Raw genomic sequence first — 15,365 nt, 5'->3', positions numbered from 1 at the left:
CAAGCAGTCAGACCCCCACCAATCAAAAACTTTGAGATGACAATATATATAAAGTTTTGCTAAAGTAAAGGGACACTTTGATTGCTTTAGATAGAAAACACATTCTATAGCTTAGCAAACAAAGGATTTCAACCATTCGCAACCGGTCAGCTCACGTAGTGTTCAGAATGGAGGGGCACAATTCAGTTCCAGCTCGTATTGGGTTGAGTCCCTATTCTTGTTGTTCTATTACAGATTATAACAAGCTTTATGAAATATGGCTTGCATTACTTTCTATTAAAATCTGTGATAGGACATTACACAATATAACATATAAGTAGTGTATATAAATGAAGCAGTCTCTGTAAATAAAAATACAGAAAATTGCTGCAGGACAGGGGTTTTCCTACTTTAAGGATCGGGCAGAGGGGTTCTAATTACTGGGGTTTATCTAGTGTAGTACCATCCAGGTCTGCTGATAACTGCCTCTCCCTATTCTCCTGTAGAGTACTTCTTAATAGTGGATCTAAGCTAAGCCTTGGTATTGGAGTTGGGCACCCGCCTTGGTATTGTAGTTGGGCACCCGCCTTGGTATTGTAGTTGGGCACCCGCCTTGGTATTGTAGTTGGGCGCCTGACTTTTTTCTGCATTAGAATGGCAGCCAAATATGACTCCTCCTGGTGTGCACAGAGACCATTAGCAATACTCTTTTAGTGTAAGCTAGCATGTAAACCAGGTTAAATACTGACCATACACCTTGGATGGTGGTCAGGTGAAAGTCTGCATATCACACACATTGGCTGGCCTGGCCGATGTTCTCCTATACATGGATGACTTTACTCATACCAGGAGTGAGGACTTGTTTATAGACACTACACATGAAGTGTATACAATCATATGACTTATCTTATGGTCAAGTTATGATCACAGATTGTGTACTTTCTATCACAGACATAGAAACAAACATAAGAAAAAAGTCAAGGAATTCATGTGGGTTTTACCAAGAATGCTTGTCTATTGGTTCTAGAACATACCTTTGCTACTCTTTTTGGCTTCTGTTTTTCCGAGATGGATCCATAGTGTTCATAGGTGTTGGAGATGCAGACAACGTCCATTTGGGACCTTCCCTTAAGGGACAATTCTGCATAATCTCTCAGCAGAACAGAAGTGGTCATTGTTTCCAATTCACTGCTTACACTATGCGACAGGGGAACTGACAGCTGTTGAAGGGTATTCCTCCAACCGAATTTCAAGGTAGGCTATAATAAAAAAAAAAGGTGCACAAAATCAACATGAAAGGATGAACTCAAAGGACGTGTGATTTTGCACTGCGTAAATGTACCCTTATGTGTAAATGTACCCTTATGTGCTGCAGCAATATAAAGAAGTGTTCCCACCAAAAAGGGAGTGGATACTTGTGAGTTATCCAGTCCCTTCTGATCCTCAGCTGTGTCATATAACCGACACTCTGACTCTCCAACTGACAGAATGACTTCCGGTACACACATAAGACTTAGTCACATGACACAGCTGAGGACTAAAAGAGTGGATAACTCACAGCTACAGTTTTAAGATTAAGATTACCTGCACTACAATTTACATAATCTATCTTTATAAAGAGCCAAAGAATACATTTTTTGTGGTAACACTTCTTTAACCCCTTCCCAAGCGCTGCGGTACATGTATGGATGAAGTTGGTTCTACAGCACAGTAAGTGCCATAGCCACCGGGTGCTTGCTGTCTCACAGAGCAGAGGGGCTAGTGTCTACAATTGACGACAATGCCGATCTCAGACATTCAACCCCTCAGATGCCATGGTCAAATGTGACCACGTCATCCGAAAGGTAAAAATGCGGGAACGCTGTACTCCCGCACTGGAACAGCTTCCTCTTGCTGAGATCGGGGAAGCTTTCACCTGATGATAGGCTGGAGGCTCTAATGCCTTTCACAGCTATATTTCAATACAGGCTTGCAGGTGGCAGCACAGCACTGGAATATGAATTCTATATTAAGTAATGTACCAAATTCCATTACTGAATAGAAAAGGCAGTCTATTGATTGTTATAGTCACCTATAAGAAAAACATTAAAAAAATATAACAATTCAAATCACCCCCCCCCCCCCTTTACCTAGAATGAAAATAAAAATAAAAAATAAAATATCATACACATCGCCACGTCCCAACCAAAACACTCGTACTATTAAATTATAAAAATTATTTATCCCATATGGTGAATTTTTTTCTGAATCAAAACAAAAGAAAACCTATACGAATGTTGTATTGCTGTAGTGGTACTGGCCCAGAGAATAAAGTGTACACTTTAGTGTACATGTTTTACCACATAGGTAATGAAACAAAAATAAAACTCTTAAAACTGCAAAACTGCGGCAGAATTGTGTTTTTTTTTTTTTTTTTCCAATTCCATCCCATTTGGATTTTTTTTTTCCAGCTTCCCACTACATTGTATGCAACAATAACTGGTGTCATTAGAAAGTGCAACTTGCCCTGCAAAAAGACAACCCCTTATATGGCTATGTGAACAAAAATACAAAAGTTATGGCTCTGGGAAGGCAGGGAGTTAAAAATAAAAACGTGAAATAAATTTAAATCCTGAGAAGATGTAGGTAGCAGGTGATGGTCTCTCAGAGCAATCCCTGCCCAGAGCACTGCAGTTCTACGCTATGGTTAATTGTTTGACATTATATATTGGGTGATTCCAGATATATAGCTCCTTACTATAAAAACACATGAATACTTTGGCAACATTACCATTTCTTTCATCAGCAAGGAGCTCTCATCCAAAATAATGTTCTTTCTAGTAGTGTCATCACTGCAATCCATCCTCCGACTCCCTAAACATAGAAAAGGTGGATAGGTGAGTTGAAGATACTGCAATAGTAGCAATTTCATAAAATATTTTTAATATTCAGTCATTTTAATCATGTAATGTAACTCATACTATGGTTATACTATGCTGCTGCTCTTTTGTGGTTTTGTCTATGGCATGTTCTGTGCTTTGTGAAAGCCTGAAAAGAAATACAATTTTATCCATTTATATTTTCATTTTTAAGCACCAGATATTGTCCTTATCACTAGATTGACATTGGTAAAACGTGTTAAAATTTCAGCAATAATCTGCACCGATAAAATGACTGCTAAAAATAAGTTATATAGGATTCAGCAATCACGTGTTCCCTTTTCTACCAGGCGTCTGATCACACCTACTATGGCAGCTAACACAAATAGAAAACTTCTAATCCCTTATCAAATCCTCAGTGAAAATGTAAGATGCTGGCAGGCAAGAAGTACCTGGATTTTTATCTCTCCAAGCAGTATGAGATTATTCTCAAAATTCATTTGTAGGACAAAGATACAGAGACCTTTCTGTCTTGACAATGTGAAAGCAGCAATAACACTTTTTTCCCCTTTTTCTTATCATTAGAGGTTATCTCTTGGGAAGCAATTGCCTTCTTAACAGCTTCTTTTAATCCAACCTCAGTAGAGACCTTTATTAAGTTTTTAAAGAACACTGAAAGCTCTAAACAGGCAATATGACTGCCATGATTCTATATTCTCTGTTCATTTGTGATGACTTTTTACAATCGGAAAATGTTACCACTGATAAAAGGGCAGAAAGAGCAAGGCTGCCTCTGCCAGTCCCATGGTACCTCTTGGAAGAAAAAAAAAGTCCTTCTATTATATAGCAATTCCTTTCACCTAAGGAAGATTAGGAAAAGCAGGCTCTACTTAAAACACCCTGCCTGCATGTCTTGTACTAAAATCAAGTACAGATAAAAGAACATATGTCTTTAATTCAGTCTAGAACAAAGCAATACAAAAATGAACAAAAATCTATTGTTCACATTTATTCAGATTACAAAAGTAAAACTATTCTTCATTATCGCATTTGACGTTTTAGATCTCTTCCCAGTTATGTTTCCCCCCAAAGGCAGAGTACTGGTTCTCCTTAAAGAGACCAGCCTTTTATAAAGACTTTTTAGCAGCGCGGCACGGTATAGAGACTTACTGGTAATGCTCCATGGGGAAAAAAAATATGCAAAGAGGTATCTCCTCAGGAAAGAGAACTGTCTTGTTAGTGCTACCTTCTGGAAGTGGCCCCTTATGAGTCTAAGGCTACTTTCACACTTGCGCTTGATCGGATCCGTTCTGAACGGATCCGATCATATTAATGCAGACGGAGGCTCCGTTCAGTACGGATCCGTCTGCATTAATAACTTTAAAAAATTTTGCAAGTGCGCAAGTAGCCTGCGCGGATCCGTTCAGACTTTCAATGTAAAGTCAATGGGGGACGGATCCGCTTGAAGATTGAGCCATATGGTGACATCTTCAAGCGGATCCGTTCCCATTGACTTACATTGTAAGTCTGAACGGATCCGCACGCCTCCGCACGGCCAGGCGGACACCCGAACGCTGCAAGCAGCGTTCAGCTGTCCGCCTGTCCGTGCGGAGGCGAGCGGAGCGGAGGCTGAACGCCGCCAGACTGATGCAGTCTGAGCGGATCCGCATCCATTCAGACTGCATCAGGGCTGGACGGAGGCGTTCGGGTCCGCTCGTGAGCTCCTTCAAACGGAGCTCACGAACGGACCGATGAACGCTAGTGTGAAAGTAGCCTTAGTGTGACTTTTTAACAAGCCTTGGGACATGACAAGGGAAAATAGCCAAGCCCAATATCCATTCGTAGACAGCTGTTTCGGGTGCTTGCCCTTCATCAATACTGGAGTAAGATTCTGGCTGGTTGAGTGTGATGCCTTGAAAGTAGCTTAGGCAGGGTGCTGGCTCTCCTAAAAGGCTTGGTAAAAAGTCGCCTCATAGGCTTCCTGAAGGAGGCACTAGTGAGATGATTCTCTTTCCCCGGAAGATACCTCTTTGCATATTCCGCCCAAAGTGTAATATGATGTCTGATAAAAAAGTTTAACATCCCATCAAAATGATTTAAAGGGGTTATCCTACAGAAAGTACATCAGATTGTGGGAGGTCTGAGTACTGAGGCCACCAGCAATTCCAAGAACTAGGGGTTCCCGAGATCCCTCTTTGAATGGAGCAGTGCTGGACATAATGGCCTACCATTCCATTAATTTCTATGGGACTGATTAAGCACTGTCTATAGAAGTGAATGAAGCGTTGGACTGACTGAAACACTACTGCCCATTCTGATAGGCAGGTTAGGGACTCCTCTTTCTTGGGACTGCTGGGGTGGTAAATACTTTGGAATAACCCCTTTAAAGTCTGAGCTGAGTAAAAAAAGTCAACAGTTTGGATACACCTTTTCATGCCATGAGTTTTATATTTTCTAATTTGTAGATTTAAATTAAAGTAGGAACACATATGGAATTAAGCAGTAAACAAAAAATAATTAAATAAATCAGAATGTGGTTTATATTTTAGATTGAAAGTAGCCTCCTTTTGCTTTGATGACAGCTCTGCACACTCTTGGCCTTCTCCCAATCAGCTTCTTAAGGTGGTGTCCATTATATGACGGGTCTGAGAAACCACAATGCAGATGTGAACAAAGCCTTAGCTTCTGCATTTATACAAAAATATTGTAATTCATGAATAGCTCGGTATTGTTGAAGAGCTGAAACACAAATATATTAGGTACAGAGATAGTAGTCGTACTTGGACCTTGCTGCCTGAGGGTCCCAATGACTCCTCTTCTACATAAGGGCACATGAATATTAATGAATATTATAAATGCAGGTGGTAGATGTGGTCTGTAGGTAAGTACAGCCGTGCATAGTAAGTAATAATACAATTCATATTCATTGTGAGAAATCTCTTACAGATATTAATGGACCACATTACCTTGTACATTTCCCTTTATTTCCGGATAACACGAAAGAAACAGGATTTCAGTCATCGCCTTCTCCACCTTTTTTTCAAGCCACAAAAAAACGCTAATGAACGCTGACAAGGATTTCAGTTGACACAGTTGTAAGGGGGTCTCCAAAGCTTTTTTCTGCTGATCTTCTGTATTCAAGGCTAAAAACAAAAGTGTTTTAAAACAATACACATTCAACTACGTTAATGATAATACTATGAGCAGCTTGTTCTATGTAAACCTGAATTAAAAAAAAACTAAATTAATTGAATATAACTGCTGGGATTCCTTAAAGGGGAATTTTGGTTTTAATAATTATATTTATGTATTTACAGAATAGGCTGTTGAACAATTTCCTCGTATACGTCTATTTAAAATTTTGCTCACAGACCTTTAATATATCCCCCTAGAAGCCTTTCCCTAAAAGAAAAAAAAATGGCACGGCCAATTTTAGGCCTGTAAAATGCATCCATAGGAGAGCTGGATAGGACTAAACATGGCGTCAGTCTAGTGGTATGTCATGTGACCCGGCTTTCAGTGCCCATGTACTTAATAGGTGAATAGTAGTGTATTGGGGAGCAGAAAATATACAGTACAGGTACAATAGAAAGCTCATGCAATTCTATGATAGCCTTATTATGGTTGTGCACCCTGTGCACAAAAGCCCTTAGACAGTTTTTGTGTACCTGCATGTCCTTTGACAAAATGAAAAGTGCCAAATACCGAATCAAAGGCGTAAATCTGGCTAAGCATATACAAAACAAAACACAATATGCACTCAGTTGAGAGCTCAGCAAAAATAATATTTAGAGGAGGTAAATCAGAAAAAAAAAAATTGTCTCAGACCTTGGCTCAGACCCCCAATATTCCTCAGACCTCAGTTCAGACCCCCTCCCCTAATCTTCATCAGACCCCCAAATTTTATCAGACCTCAGATCAGACCAAAATCTGCATCAGACTCCAGATCAGACCCCTAAACTTTATTAGACCTCAAATCAGACATAGACCTCAAATCAGTCCCCCCAATATGTATGAGATCTCAGATCAGACCCCCAAATCTTCACCAGTCCTCAGATCAGACCTAAAATAAATAAAATTACCTCTTTTGCTCTGGAAAGTGCGCACTTTCTGCACTCACCACTCCCTGGTCTTCTGCTGTAACCGCGCTGCACTGTGACCTGATGTCACACAGCTTCAGGTCATAGTGCATGCCTACATGCACTACGTCCTGAGGCTATACGCAGTCAGGAGGTAGTGCGGGGACCAGAAGAAGACCAAGGAGTGGGGAGTACAGCCATTGCTAGCAGCCCTACAGTCACCGCTCATTAGTATTGCTTTATAAGATTCATTGCCATTTTCCAGCCACTTCTGGGGAAAAAAAGTGCATTTCATCAAGCGAAAAATACGGTAATAAAGGAAATGGAGCCACCTTCTTTATGTGAACAAGACCACCGATTCGCCTTTCAGTAAGTTCTGGACTGTCTTAAGGGTGGTCATACATATTACATAGAAGTTGGTTGATGGTTGAACAGCAGTTGACAAAACATGGTGAGCAATGGTTTCACAGATGTGACCTTACACATTTTAGTCCATATTGGCCATTACAGTTGTTCAAACAGCCCACATTCAATGAAACTAGGTAATGGTTGAAAGATCAGTCTGGGAGCAGTCTTCAAAGAAAGAACTTTTCACTCATAAACGATTGTTCTTTGAACAAAAGATCTTTCAGATGAAATTATTATACATGGCCGACGTCTTGTCAAACAATAGTCCTGTTATTGGTCGGCTAAAACAATTGTTTCTTTTTATGTGAGCGTTCATTTTGGTTGAAATCGTCAGTTTTGATGAACTGTACTAATGTTCATGGCCCTCTTAACTGTTCAGCAGCATTCATTTTCTAAATGCCTCTATGTACTGTACAATGAGGCACAAATTAAAGGGATTCTGCGCTTTTCCTATATTGATGACCTACCCTCAGGATAGGTTATCAATATCATATTGTCAATGACACCATTGCACGGTCTGAGATACGATGCAAACAGTTGCAATGTTATCACTTCATGACTGATTGTGCCGCTTTACTGCCTCATAGGCTCTTGCCTATGAGAGTAAACGGCAGCTCCCATACCACACAGCCTTAATCTAATGGGTGCCCTTGGGCAAAATATTCTGAGTCGAAGACCCGCATGTTTTGGCCTAGCGATACTCAGGAACATTGATGGGCACCTTGGGAGGCCAAGAGACACCAAAATGCCCTATTAGAATCCACCATTGTGGTTATACTCCACACATTGAATGAGCAGTGTGTTCTCACCACTATTCGTAAGTAGTCATATGCACTAAACTGGTCACAGAAAGTTCCATGTCCTTGAAGATTATAATGCAAAAAACTGGCCTTTAAAGCAGCCAAACACATTAGAAAGAAGCGTCATCTCAGTTGAACAACTGTTGAAGACAAGCAAGATGTGGCATAATGTTGGACGAAAATGTATCATACAACATGAGCCACTGAAATAATTGTGGTGTGTTTCATTTAGTTCTTAAATGTCTAAATATAAGACAGTATTATGGGAAGTCTGTCACCAAGAAACTAACTGTTAACCAGGCACAAGCCTTGTAGAGGTAGCTCAGCTGAATGTACTGATACCTTTCATTTACCGACCCCGTTGCTTCACTCTGGAGAAGAGCTAATGTTAACCTGCAAATGAGAAGTTAAGAACACTTAAGGCAGGCCCAAGCCACTTTATGGACCCTTGCTCAGCCTATTTTCTGTCAGCTCCTCCATTTCCTTTCTGATTGAAAGGGTCAAGCGAGATGACTATGTAGGTATCTGACCCTGTCAACCTAGAAGAAGGAGGGGACAACAGAGGAATCAAGAGGTGTAAGAATGCAAAGAGTGGCTTCGGCCCGTCCTCGGTGCACTTACCTGCTTATTTGCATATTGATTAAAAGTACTTTTACTCCAGAAAAAATGAGTGAGTATAAGATCATTTCTTATTTTGGATGAAGTTTCCTGTGTTCAATGACAAAACAAAGTTTCCAATGCAATTAGACGTGTATATGCTATAGAGATGGTGGGTGGGCCCAAGAAACCGCAGTCGATCTCATTTTTATTCTAAATCTGAAAGTTTATTAATCATCTGTCACAATGGAAATAAAAACAATTTTATTTTGTTTCATTTAGACACCGGTACCACATTTTTATTGTCTGGATGACAAGACTTCCTGCACCCAAAGAGTCATGTACAGGAGCTGAATTTTTTTGATGGAAAATACTGGCATAATCAAAAGGTTTCTGCACACCTTAAGGAATCCAATTTAAGATTAAATTCTCTGAGTACATTTGTAGACACTACTTCATCTTGAAGCGAATTCCAAAGTCTGATTACTTTTTTGGGAGAGGAAAAGCTTTCTTGTTAGAAAGTTGAACCTTTGCTTGACCCACAATACCTTAGATATCTTCCTTTTCTTAGATTTCAGTTCTGAACTAACAAGACCTCATTTGTTTCCCTGTATTCACAATTTATATTTATACACTAAAACCATACACTGTCTCAGGGTTTTATTTTTTTTTTCCAAATGAAACCTAGTTATTCGGGTTAAAAACAATCCAGGGGTCATCTGTTCCTTGGACCTATACAATTATAATTTGTCCAGAACTGTGTTCGATATAATTTGCAGTCAGGATATGGCAACTAGTAATATCACACAATACATTTACACAGCACTGGTATATTCGCTTTACTGGCATTGCCTAGAACAACTGCAACATACAAGAAAATGATTGCAAGAGCACAAAGGGCAAAAAGGAAAGTTCAGTGATGGAATTGAATTCACCAGTTCTTCATACTACAGTTTTATGGCTATTGTTGGATTATCATCCCCGTAATGAGTTGTAGCTCCACAACAGCCAGAGGGCAAAATCATTCCTCTACTCATTAAAAACAATGCAATTTGGGTCAAAAGAGTATCTCTACTCATGTTTTATTATCTGGTAGTGTGGTATAAATGTTGGTCATTTAAAAGAGCAGTGCAGCCTCAGATGCATTTAGTTCAAGAGCAGAAATTATAACCAACTTCCCCACATGAAGGGAACATACAGGAGAATCTCTATTCATGTCTGTGTCAGAGGCTGATGGAGTGCCATTTTTTCCTGCAAAACAAAAACCGTGGCCCCTGGTAATTAATAAAAAATTGATGATCTATCCTCAGGATAGGTCATCAATATCTGAACAGTGGGGGTACAACTCTCGGCATCCCCGCCGATCAGCCACGATACTCCGGTGAGTGCTGCAGCCTCTTCCTAGGCAAGTGATGTCGCGTTCATAGGTCACATGGCTTAGGCCTGGGTGCAATACCAAGTACAGTTGCTATATAAATGTAAGGCGCTGTGCTTAGTATGCTGTGCAGAGGCAGTTGCGCTCACAGGAGCACTGCAGCCTTTTCAAACAGCTGATTGATGGGGGTGCCAGAAGTCAGACCCTAACAAATCTGATACTGATGACCTATCCTGAGGATAGGTCATCAATACTGTACTCCCAGAAAATCCTTTTAAAATTGGCCGACATATATGTTTCACGACACCCCCGTTCGGTTCAGCTGAACGAGTATGTGTATTCAATAAGGAGCAGACAGCCACTGAGGCTTATCAGGAGAGCAAAAGGATCAGACGAAAATATTCACTTTACCTGATCCTACCGCCGAGAACAACGCTAATGTGTATCAGAAAGCCTTAAAGGGGTTGTCCGAGTTCTAAAAAAAAAATATAGCACTGTATTTCCTCATTTCCCTGGTTCTCTTCTGGCCCTTTGTTTACCTGCAATAACAACAATCCTGCTGGGATACTCAGCAGCATGCTGTATGTGTAGGACTACAAGTCTCAGCTGTACAATGACAGTACTGATACACACAGGATCGTCCCCCTACCTGTTCTTGTGCAATGCTCTGCAGAACTCCTCCAGTCCGTCAGCTCTGTGTCTGCAGGATGAGGAGGGAAGATCCTGTGTCTCTTCACTGCCAGCAGCTACTGAGGAAAGCCTCTAGCCCTAATGTGTGCTGCTGAAGGGGTTGATTCCTGAAGTATTTAGTTGGAGGGAGACACAGGGCAGCAGCAGCCAATGCAGGGGGCATGGCCAGTACAGTGACATCTTGTGTACAGACACAGATCTGCTCTCTCAGGCTTGTGCACGAAACATCATCAGAGCAGGGAGAGAAGCTGACATCACAGGTCATGTGACCCTCAGTGAAATCTGAGAAAGCAGCCACTGCAGATGCAGTAAGTGCATTGTAAAGCCCTTACATTTGCCTAGTTAGAAATATACAAAGGACAAAAAAATAACTTGGACAACCCCTTTAAGGCTGGGGCAACATGCCAATCTTGCCCATGACATCTGCTGCGCGACCAAGGATCACTGTGTAGCAGTGCAGCCATAGAACTGAATGGGGTCACAGAATCTAAAAAAAATATCCAACCTTGCTATATTTTTCTGGCTACTTTTGGGTTACCATAACTTGTGAGTTGCACTACAACCCCATTCAGTTTTATGGCCGGACTGCTACACAGCGATCTTTGGTTGCATGATGATAGGTGTTGTGGCCCAGATCACCATGTAGCCCCAGCTTAAAACTTAAAGGGGTTGTGCAGCCAGTACATATTGATGACCTATCTTCAGGATAGGTCGTCAATATCTTATCGTTTGGGGTCCAACTCCCAGCGCCCCTGCTAATCAGCTGTTTAAAGAGGAGGTGGTGCCCACCGATCAGATATTGAAGACCTATGCTGAGCCTAGGTCATCAATATGTACTGGTTGTCTTTTTCTCGTCATATGTTACTAAATATAGGTCTTCTTCAGGTCTTCCCGGGGCTATATCTTGCATTGTGTCCTATATAATTTTTTTAAAAAAATTCTAAATCCCACATTTACGCATGCCAACCAATATTATGCATAATTTGGGATGCTCGACACTTCGCCATTTTAACAGAGTGCCCTGAAGATCATATTTCGGTGTAAAAATATTTACATTTTGGATCTCTTCTAAAACATTTTCAATTTTAGATCATAATGCCCTCAATCATGTGAAAGGACGCTGCCAATTAATTTGGAAACCACTTAAACTGAAAAGTGATGATATAGAATTTTGTAGAAAAGACTGCTGTAGCATCATCCATTTCCAGGCACTTTATCGAAGGCTAGTATTAAATGCAAGCCAGTGAATTCAAATCAAGTTAACCACTGTGCCATATCGCCTTTTCTTGCAATTAAGAGTCAAGAATGTGCGTTTCCATGGAGAACGGCCCATTTTCCAGACTCCGGAGTTCAGTGTTGCATGTGCACTCAGCAAATAAGGTGTTAAGTATGTAATATGTTTGACCCCTTCAAAGTAGAAGTGGCCTGCAAAGCATTACCCCTGCATTCAAGTGGATAATGGCTTTCTAGTGGTTGGAGAACGCCACATGATATGCCGTGACAGCAGAAATCAAACTAGCTAATTTGAGAAGTACGAGGATCCCCCCGCTCCACCATGGCTGTCTCTCTAATGTTCTATGCCTCATAGGCCACTTGGCAGTATCTGAAACCACCATTGTGCACGTAAATGTACTTGGGGGAAGGAGGGAGGAAAAAAAATATATAAATAAATAAAAGAAATAAAAGGTTAATTAATCGAATAAAAACAACCATAAATGCCAGGTTGTGAACAATAAAATGTGACGGAAAAAATGTAACTTCGGTCGGACTACAATTGAAAAGGCGGCTGTTTAATAAAAGAAAAGCAATTTAACTGGCCTATTTTGAATTTCAAGACATTAAGGGGTACATTTTTCAAGCAGTGCATGGGGAGTTACGTGCACAAATCCCATTAACATTAATGTGTTCCTTTGCTCTCAATGATATTAAGTTTTAAGTGATGCTATAACTATTATAACAATCCTTTGTGACAGCGTTCATCTGTACAGTGTATATCCTGAATATGCCTGGTTACACAAGATACTATCTCACGTCTAATGATACGCTGGCTTCTACAGGAGATAATAACTAACAGACTCACACTGTTTCCAGCCCCCCCCCCCCCCCCTCGGATACCATATTTTACATCATCTGCCTAGCTTGGTCTAATCACCAAATCCCCCCCCCCCCCCCCCAAAAAAAAACGATAAACAAGAAACCTTAATATTTCAGTACACCAGCTGTAATCCGACAAAATAAATTATTACCGAAGGTGCCGGCAGTTTTCCGTACACAGTGCTTGAGATAATTATAAAAAATCATCATCTTCATTACGGCGTTGCGAGCAATTTTTAACAGTTTCATTTGGACAGGTTACAAAATGCATTCCGAACGGCGGCGATATAATTGCTGCGAGTCTTTCAAGCAATAAAAATCTTACCCGCCAAATCCCTTTGACCCTGTTAATGTCAGTTCCTTGTTAATCTAAGGCAAACATTGTTTGTAGCGAGGGTTTTTTTTTTTTTTTCCTAGAATATGATAAAAAGAAAAGAAATCCCTTAGCGGTTGTTATTGATTCCGCCGTTTACCGGCTGAGCGTTAAGTGCCGTTTACAAAGCAGAACAGATGCAGATGCTGACAGAAAGGTAAACAATTGGTGTGTGGCTCGCTGCCAGACATGGAGGCGATATATTAAACTCCAAGTGAAGCACATTTCCCCTATGGATTACACTTATTGCCACTTCATTTCCTATGTGCTCCGTTCTCTCTAGTGCTGTGCCTAGTGCTAAGCTATTTCCAGTCCTTGGCTGACCCCCGAGGCCCGGTGCTACCTCACACAGCCATTAGTGAAGGGAATTGCATGTGTCTGACACAGGCTGAAACCAATTATTAGATATTTTCTTCAGAATGATGCCCAACTCTGTTGGGAATGAGCAATCATGAAATAATTTACCTCCTGATTTAATTTTTTCCTGCACAAATTAGTTGTCGTGAGAGGCAAGGCCGTACACAGCTGCTTGTGACACGGTGTATCTCTGTCTTATCAAGCCTATACTTGAGACTAAAGGAAGGAGGGGGGTAAGTAGAGGTTTGGAGAGAGGCTGCAGAGGATGGGGAATCCTGTTTAAAAGAAGGGAAAAAAAAGGATAAACGGAGAAGTTTATCAGATATACTGATCACGAGTGCTCTTGGATGATTAGAAATGACAGGGCCATAAAGAGATATGGGGGGTCAAGCCTTTCCAGGATCTCATGTTTTATACACCTTCCTGCAATCCAATTTACTTCTGCCGCATGAGGGAGAAAGGATCGGAAGAGCATGCCGAAGACATGATGGAAGAAATAATATGGTTGGGCTGATGACTTGCTATTCCTATGGATTACAGTAGATTATGGTTGATAAAGTATGAGAAGATCCCAGAAAGGTGCACTCCACCCTTTCCTAAACAGAGTCCTTCAGAACCTCCAGAGATCTGCTTGTTAGATATTGCTCAAATAGGTTCCGGCACTTGCCTAGCACATGGCACAACCACCACCACCACTTCCCACAGTCTTTAGTCTGAAGAACATTTATAGAATTTAGGCTGCCACCAATTTGGCATTCACATCTCCAGCAGGTAACTCTGGTTATCTGTTCCGGCAGAGGAAGTCCACATGTTACATAGAGACAACACATTAACTTTTAAGGGGTTTTCCGGGAGTAAGAGATTAATGGTCGGTTCTCAGGATCACTGATACGAGTGTTGCGCCCTCGATCTAAGCCATTGATACCTCATTCATCAGTCACGTGGCCTAAGCACAGCTCAGTCCCAATCAATAAAAAAGTCTGTGCTGTAATACTAGCGCAGACACTATACAATGAATATAGTTGTGCTTGGTATGTTGCGAAGAGGCCACAGTGCTCCCTGGAACGCAGTGCTCTCTTCAAAAAGCTGATTGGTTGTGGTACTGGGTGTCGGAACCCCAGCGATCAAATGTTGATGACCTGTCCTGACGTTAGGTCATCAATATCTTACTCTTAGAAAAGCCCATGAATGAGCATTGTGTAATACTTCATTTCCCCTGTGGTGGTGCTGCAGGGGAATTAAACACGCTGCCAGGTTTCCTCACAAATTACAGGCTCTGATGATCAGTGGGACCTTCTAACAAAAAATTATTAGGGGATATTGTAGTTGGCCATATTAGAGGGACACTGTGACTGGACTTTCTATTTGGGAATGTTAATACCACTTGTTCTGGGCCACTTTGGATGGCATCTCTATGACTCTGAAATCTGCGCTGTTATATTGCTAGGATATGCCATCTGACCTCTGAGACCCCACAGATCCTGAGAATGAAGGAGCCACAGCTGTGCCAACCTACTGTGTAGGGAATGTGCATCATAGCTCCATTCAAACGCATGGGATCGGCTGGCGTTTCATGCACAGGCCGGTGGCCAGGAGCACCACGTTACAGGAAAAGACTGAATAGGCCACAGTGCTGGTCCACTTTACCAGATGAGAATACCCTTTAAAGGTTTCATCTATATATTTTTCTGCAAGATAATACTATACAGTGATACATATCCCTTTTCTAGTCTGTGTTTATTTTCTGATTTAGTT

At 41.1% G+C, this 15,365-nt stretch overlaps 1 protein-coding gene across 1 annotated transcript in view; it reads right to left on the bottom strand.

Moving 5' to 3' along the window:
• KIAA0825 (KIAA0825 ortholog) overlaps positions 1-15,365 on the bottom strand; it is a 203,599-nt gene that overhangs the window by 134,181 nt on the left and 54,053 nt on the right. The window contains exons 5-7 of the mRNA XM_044282656.1: positions 5,804-5,980; positions 2,750-2,832; positions 1,014-1,238 (exon numbers count right to left, since the gene is read on the bottom strand). Coding sequence (XP_044138591.1) covers positions 1,014-1,238; positions 2,750-2,832; positions 5,804-5,980 — 485 coding nt within the window. The remainder of the gene's footprint in view (positions 1-1,013; positions 1,239-2,749; positions 2,833-5,803; positions 5,981-15,365) is intronic.

Source organism: Bufo gargarizans, chromosome 1 (assembly GCF_014858855.1).
Source record: "Bufo gargarizans isolate SCDJY-AF-19 chromosome 1, ASM1485885v1, whole genome shotgun sequence".
NCBI classification, from domain to species: domain Eukaryota; kingdom Metazoa; phylum Chordata; class Amphibia; order Anura; family Bufonidae; genus Bufo; species Bufo gargarizans.
Note: the sequence above shows the minus strand (reverse complement) of the source record. Positions and strands in the feature narration are given on the sequence as shown.